A 7,662-nucleotide genomic window follows, 5' to 3' on the forward strand; every position below is an offset into this window, starting at 1 on the left:
ACAATTTTAGGAAAATTTTAATACCATTTTTATAAGAAAGTCTTTTTCCATAAAAAGTTTCTAAAAATATTTCCTAAGCTAATACCTTTAGGGCACTTGTTAACTTTTCCCTTAATAAAATTATAAAAATAATAAAATCTTTTAAATTTTGAAAAGATCCCTCGTGATGCAACACTAACTATGATTTGGTGGCAAGGAAGCAATATTTAACCAACAAAAACTTTCATTAACCGTGGTAAAGGTTTGGTCAAGAGAATTGTTTTAAAATTTAGAATATTTTGTTACTATTATAGCTTATAATGGAAGGACTAATGTACTGATTTCCTAAAATCTGAATGGAGGGAAATGTCATTTCTAAAGGTGTGCATGGGTCAAGTTGGGTTGGGTTGAGGAGTTTTTTCAACCCAACCTACTGTAGTGGATTAAAAAAAATTCAACCCAGTCTAATCCATCACAAGGGTCCAACCTAACCCACATAGATTGAGTTAGACCCATAGGTTGGATAGTATTTTTTTTTTTAATTACTATTATTATTATTATTATTATTATTATTATTATCATCGAATTGAGTATTAGAAAAACACTACCACAAATAAGAGCAAATTAATAACTACATAATTATAAGCATAACACCAAACTAACACAAACTATATGTGGAAAACTTAGAGTTTGGATTTTATTTAGGAAAAGGGAGAAAAAAGTAAATAAAAAAATTGTATAACATATTTTCAACTATATATTGAATATGTTTTTTTTTAAATATATATTCATTATATGTGGGTTGGGTCAAGTTAGGTAGATTTGTGAATTTTATGACCTAAACCCAACCTGACCCATTGTAAAATAAATAAATAAATAATAGTAATAACAATAATAATAATTCACAACTCAACCTAACCAATCAACCCTTAAAAACCGACCTAACCCGACGAATTTGGTTGGATCGAATTGTTTTTAACGAGATGCATGCACACTCATTTACATTAAAATTTGGAAAGGAATGTAATCACCCAAATCTTTTCAGCTTATTTTGACATTGGCTTTAAAAAAACTAATTTTTTTAACTATTTAGTTTATTTTTATTACTATTTATAAATTCTATTATATTTTTTAATATTATTTATAACTCTATACTCTTTCAATTAACTTTTAACAGTTAAAAGTACTTTGGTAATAAAAATTTAAATTTCAAGTACATAAGTTGTACTCCAATGTAACTTTAAAAAGACCATACCTCATGGCCTGTTTGGATGTTTAAAAAAGGAGGGGGAGTAGAGTAGAGGGAAGGGGAGTAATTCAATTACCTTGTTTGAGAGTTTTTTAAGGAAGGAGGGGGAGGGGTTTGGAGGGGTTTGAAGGGGTTTCAACTACTTCCAATCCCCTCATTTTTAATTCCCCCAAATTGGAGAGATTTGGAGGGAGAGTAGAGCCCATAAAATTATTGATAAAGTAAATTACCTAATTTACCCTTATTATATTTATAAAATTACAATGTTAAAAACAAGGGGAATGGCTAATTACTCTCTTCCCCTTTACTAATCATAAAAACATCCAAACAAGGTGGAGGGTAATCATTCTCCTCTACTCTCCTCCCCACTACTCTCATCCCCTCTACTCCCCTCTACTCTCCTCCTTCTCTAAACTCCCAAACAGGTCAAAGTCCAACGACTCGCCCCACCTGGACTTGTAAGCATTTATTGCTCAGCCACGTTAGCTTTCCCTCGTCAATCAACAAAAGCTTCCTGTTTTTCCAAACTGTTTCGATTAACCCATTATATACGAAGCACAGCTTCTCTCTCTCACTCTGCCTTTGTTTGTGTGAGACATGGCTTCCACTTGTGTCACTGGTTTTCTTGCAGTTTTGTTTGTTCTGCAACCTTGGATTGCTTTAAGCGACCTTTTGCCCCCTGTTTTCTCTCCAGTCTTTGGTTTGTTGTTAAACCTTTTACATATTCTCTCTCCTAATATCTTTAAATTTCTTTTAACCTTCTGAGTCATAATTAAGTTCATTCTTTATTGGATTTCTGTATTATACTCTTATTAATTCCCATCATGGCAGTTTCTTACAATTGGGTCTCCCACTCTTTCTTGATTTTCATATCTGTATTGACTATAAGTTGGGATTGAAATGACTTTTGTCACACTGATTATCTTTTTCTTTTCTTTTCTTTTTGTTACCACAGATGATGTTTGTAAAGAAGTGGCGTGCGGAAAAGGAACTTGCAAGCCATCAAATCAAAGCGCTTTCTTGTTTGAATGTGAATGCAATCCTGGGTGGAGGCAGGCTAACTATGGCCCTGCCGAAAACTTCAAGTTTCTACCTTGTGTGGTTCCCAATTGTAAGAGCTCTTTCTTTCTCTCTCAAATCCTAGTGGATTATGTGTGTGTGAATATATGACTACAATCCCTCACACTGCAAAAGAATTTGTTGATGAATTGCTTTGTATTTGTATTACTGGATGAGTAGCAATAAATTTTTATTAGTTTCTTTTTGTGGTGTTTGTTGATGGCATCAGAATACTTTGTAGTTCAATATAATTTATTTGGGAAAGTTGAAGGGGTCCTAAACTAAAAGTTAGATAAAATTTTGTGGTCAGTAGTCAAGTAGGATCCTAAACTAAAAGTTGGATAAAATTGTGTAGTCAGTAGTCAAGTACAGTAGACTAAATTTCTTTCAGAGAGAACAAGATGTCAAGATCAATAACAGTGCATAATCTACAATATCATACTAATTAAAGTAGGTGATGTATGTCAATCACACTCTAATTATCTCATAGAGTTGTGTTAGGCTTATATTTGTCCAACTTACATGGAAGGGATAAACATTAAACACTTGTAAAGATGTGATGATGTTCTTGTACCTGACCTGAAGAGTAATTTTTTATTTTACATGTTGGATGATAAGCCTTAAGATTGTATATTAAACATTGGGTCAATTACAGATTGTCTACCTGTGATTTAAAAATTGTCACTTTGCCCACCTGAAATTAGCTCCGTTAAACTACCGTAACCCACCTATAATACTTCCGCTAGAAAAACACCTTTTTATATGAAATTAAAACATAAAATGAATCAAAAGGTTAGGTTTGAAATTTTTTGCAAAAATGAATGAACAATGCAATACGCATGAAATTTCCAATTATCTATACGATCTCTCAAAAATGGCTTTCACAGCCACCTCCTCTCCTCGTCCATCCTTAGTCCTCACCAATGTTTCACACCCATCTCCAAACTGGCCGCCACCACCAGCACCAAAAAAAAAAAACAAAAAAACCCAACCAATGTGGAAATACAACCTGAAGGAGAAGTTGCATGCTTGATTTGAAAACGAAAGAGAACGAGAGAGTGCTTTTGGAGAATTGAAGATCAGCCAAGCATGAAAAGTGATGGATATACCCATCTGTTTTTTTTTTCTCTCTCTCTAGGTAATTTTCAGCTATACTACTCTTTCAGCTACTGGCCAAATCCATATCATCATAGTCCTTTAAATATACTTCCTTGCTCTTTTCACAAAATCAAGAGGCAGACCAAAAGCTTCAAGCAATTCCAAAAAATAAAAATAAAAATAAAAATCTTTGCAAAAAGTTTTCCTAAAGCGCGGATTAGGATTATTATTGTTTGGTCCTTTATGGTCTACATAAATTTTTTTTTTTTTTGGCTTCCTACTGTTCGTGGATCTAGTTATAGCTATGCCTCTGCCTTTATGTCTAACTCATCTTCCCCTTCTAAGTTTTCTTCGGCTATTTTGAAATTTTTGGTTCAAATATTTATCAGTTAACAAAAATCATCTTATCAAACAACTTTCCCAGAATGGGAGCAAAAATTGTTTGATTTTGTTGCATTCTTGCAATTGTTGCTAGGAGTTTTGAACATGAGTTCCTAATGCTAATCTTACAAATCCCTCACTTTTTGATCTTATTTTCACTTCTTCTTTTTTTCTGGTTTGGGGAGGAGAGAGACATAAAATGGAAGAAAAATACAAATTTACTCTTGTTTTTAATAGAGGTGAGTTACGTAAGTTAAACGGAATGAATCGCTAATGGGTAAAGTGACATTTTTCAAACGACAGATAGGCAATGTGATTTCAAGCCAAACCATAGGTGGGTTTAGTGTAATTACCCCTTAAACATTTGATGTAGTTTAACAACAATTAAAGAATTCCATGATTTGATGATGCTGATAGTTTTTGGATGATTTTTTTAGGTGCCGTCAATTACTCCTGCATGAATGCCTCCTCACCCATCCAAGACAAAGGGAGCACAGCTAATGAATCAATCTTCGATCGTAATAACTTTTATTTTCTTTACCTTATATGACATGGACTCATAGTTGCAGTTTTTTTTTTAAATTAATATATTAATTTTGTTATTTTGGTCTTACAGTGTGCCATTGGGCCTATTGTGGAGGTGGCTTTTGCAACAAAACATCAAATTTCACATATGGCTGTGAATGTGCCAAGGATTATTATAATATTCTTAATGATACTTCCTTGCCATGTTTCCAAGATTGTAAGTGCACAAGCCTACAAGTTGCTAAAGAAAATTGTTGAGGGCAAAATGATACATTTAGGCGTGGACAGTTAAAACTTAATATTAACATATGATATATCTAATGTATACAAGTAGTATGTCTTCTTCTAATGTATTATATAAAAGTATGCCAGAAGAGAATCCCCAATTTAAGTTTTAATATTTGTGTTTTACTTAAGTTTTAATATTTGTGTTTTAGGTGCAATTGGAGTGGATTGTTCAAGCCAGGGAATATCATCTTCAAACAAATCTACTTCTGCAACACAAGCATTGTCTAATGATGGTAACGCTCTATTTGTTTCAGCATCAACGTTTTTTGAAAAATTGTTCATTTTTTAAAGAACATTTTCTAGAAAACTATATCATTTTTCAGTGTTTAGTAACGACCTTGAAAATGAGCTTGAGAATGTTTTCTGGTGTTTGGTATGCAAATTTTTATTTTTATTTTTTATATTTCTTGTGTAATTTAAAACATGTGTATTATGTAAACCAACTAATGTAATCAATATAAATAATAATAAAAAACTAAGAATAAATTTGGTCTTCATACTATAATTTTGACAATAGATACAATCAAAATTAGTTGTCAAATTTTCATTATCTTTACCACTCATCTTGCTCATATATATGGACAGAAACGTCCACACACACACACACACATTCATACATACATATATATACATATACATATATATACATACATACATACATATATATATATATATATATATATATATATCAAATCAAAATTTTCTTAGAGAAAAAATAAAATCAAGTTTGAAATTCAAAGTAAAGAATTGGGATTTTGGTAGAGAGGAATGAAATAATTGCTACTGCAAATATGTTCTCTTTTGCATGTTGGTAGAAATGAATGAAATAATTATTGAGCAATGAGGAAAAAAATCTACTCAGAGAACTGTGTTATAAAGGGGAAGAGAAATATGGAAAGAGAGTGAGGGAGAGAGATCTATGGAAGAGGAGAGACCAGAGTTAGTGACAGTAAGGGTGTGAGGAAAGAAAAAGAAAAGGGAAGAGAGAAAGAGTGAGAGAGTGTACTATGAGAGAGAGATTGTTTTCCAAAAAAATTTTTGGAAAACAACCTATAAAAAACAAGCCTTATTTTTATTAGGATTTTTCATTGACTAAAGATAGTTTTCCGTTAACCAGTTTTTTTTTGTGCTACCAAACAGTGAAAAATGTGGAAAACTATCTTTACAGAAAGTTTTCCAGCAAAACAAACAGAACATAAATCATCTTCTTGCTTTATTTCTTTGCCAAGATAAATAGAAGGAAATTAATATGGTAATGTCTTGATTTAACTCGTTTTATTTTATTTTATTATTCAATCTATGAACTGAGCAATTTCTTTTTTTCCTTTTTCTTGGAGCTAAACAAAAATAACAATTCCTCTTAATTCTATTGTTATCTTGACTACAAGAGTAGTTTTCCTCTTCTTTTGAATGCAAAGGCGAGTGCAATCAAAGGAAAAAAAATACTCTAGAAGAAATATTTCATCTAAAATTAATGATTACTTATCATAAAAACAACCAGAAGGACTGTTCTCTTATATGACTAAATAAGCCCCTCAATCCCTTAACAACTTTTACTGATTTGAGTCTGTTTTTCCGGTTATAGAACTCCAACATCTTTTCATGATTTCACAATTTAAAACTTGGTATACAAATTGAGTTGTCTGAGTTCTTAAGGTTGATCTTCTTGGCTTGATTCATTTGATTGACTTGTTTTCTTTTTTTTTTTTAACAGCTACTTCAAATTATCTTTGGTTGATAACCCTGATGACATTCATGGCTGTGGTTCACTGGAAATAGAAGGACTTAATTATATACACAAGGCTTACGACCCTGCATTCCAGTTAGATTTCATTGTCACTCCATTGCTTTTGGTTTTCCATAGTTCCACTGGACCGGCATTTCTATGTATATATGATCAAGTCCTGTAAATAAATTACGACATAAACAAGGAGGAGTATGTTGAATAAATATAACTCAGCACAGGACTTAGAGTAAAACATTTTAAGTATAGGGCATATATGCTTTTGTTGAACATGGTTTGATGATGTTGAGTTTTATTACCTATTTTGAGAAACTAAGACCGGTGTTGGTTTGTTATTTTAACTTGTTTCTTTACTAACCATATGAATATTAAAATAAGAAATGGAATTCATTAACCTTCAAAATGGCTGATCTTTGAACTTTGTTCACTGAGTTGTTGGGTCATTGTTGGATTCATATATGCTTTAGTGCTTGAATTTACTTTGTGCAATTCAAAACTTAATTCAACAATCTCATTGCTAAGCTGCAAACTAGTATTACTCTGAAAATGTTTCCAAGGTGCCAGCTACATTTGAATTGACATAATTGGTGTAGTGCATATTTTCTGTTCTTTTTCTTTTGTTAATGGTTTCATGTTTGAACTGCTTATGTGACAAGCAAATGGTCAACTTCCAGAATCAAGCGTCCAAGGCAACCAACCAAATTTTTTACAGGCTTCAATCGCTTGGTCATTAATTTTGAGCACCTAGGAGAGGCTGTGAGTGATATTTATCGGGCAATCCAAAATAGCATGGGCCCAAAGCACGTTCCTTAACTTGCCTGCAATGCTCAACCAAAAATATTGGGAAAAATTACATTTTAGGGCATGTTGGGTAAACTGTAATAAGTGTTGTAATGAAATAGTTATTCCTACGATTTAGTTATTCTTTAGTTTGGTTATATTTTTATTATAAGAAATAATCGTTCCTTATGAATAGCTATTTTTCAAAATAATGAATTATTATTCCTTTTTAAAAGGTTGTGTTAGCTATTTTTTAGTAAGTACATTAATTTCAAAACTTAATATATTTCCAAATTAACAAACTTTCCATATACATCTAACAATTATAAAAATAAAAAATCATAAAAAATAACACATATCTCTCTTAAATTTAAAAAAAAAAAATTAAGGAGATATAATTATATGAGTAACATATTTCCTAAAATAAATTTTAAGTTTCATTCTAATGTTATAACTCACAATCAAACTAATGAATATGTTTAGTTATTACATTACAACACATTTTATTCCTACTAATAAATATTATAATTTTATCATAATTCTCATTCAGTATACCAAA

At 31.4% G+C, this 7,662-nt stretch overlaps 1 protein-coding gene across 1 annotated transcript; it reads left to right on the top strand.

The window, feature by feature from the left end:
- Positions 1-1,673: 1,673 nt before the first annotated feature.
- LOC142625847 (uncharacterized) lies at positions 1,674-6,664 on the top strand. The gene is made up of 6 exons (XM_075799584.1): positions 1,674-1,928; positions 2,184-2,339; positions 4,204-4,284; positions 4,383-4,508; positions 4,729-4,812; positions 6,294-6,664. Exons 1-6 carry the CDS (start codon positions 1,826-1,828, stop codon positions 6,356-6,358), a joined length of 615 nt encoding a protein of 204 aa, XP_075655699.1. The 5' UTR covers positions 1,674-1,825; the 3' UTR covers positions 6,359-6,664.
- The last annotated feature ends 998 nt before the right edge of the window (positions 6,665-7,662 follow it).

Source organism: Castanea sativa, chromosome 2 (assembly GCF_040712315.1).
Source record: "Castanea sativa cultivar Marrone di Chiusa Pesio chromosome 2, ASM4071231v1".
Taxonomy (NCBI): Eukaryota; Viridiplantae; Streptophyta; class Magnoliopsida; order Fagales; family Fagaceae; genus Castanea; species Castanea sativa.

What these genes read in the sequence shown, in the direction of transcription:
- LOC142625847 (XM_075799584.1), top strand. Translation starts at nt 1,826, where the DNA reads ATGGCTTCCACTTGTGTCACTGGTTTTCTTGCAGTTTTGTTTGTTCTG. An exon ending in CTTGCCATGTTTCCAAGATT is followed by an intron (nt 4,509 to 4,728) that starts GTAAGTGCACAA and finishes TTTGTGTTTTAG; the next exon opens with GTGCAATTGGAGTGGATTGT. An exon ending in ACAAGCATTGTCTAATGATG is followed by an intron (nt 4,813 to 6,293) that starts GTAACGCTCTAT and finishes TTTTTTTAACAG; the next exon opens with CTACTTCAAATTATCTTTGG.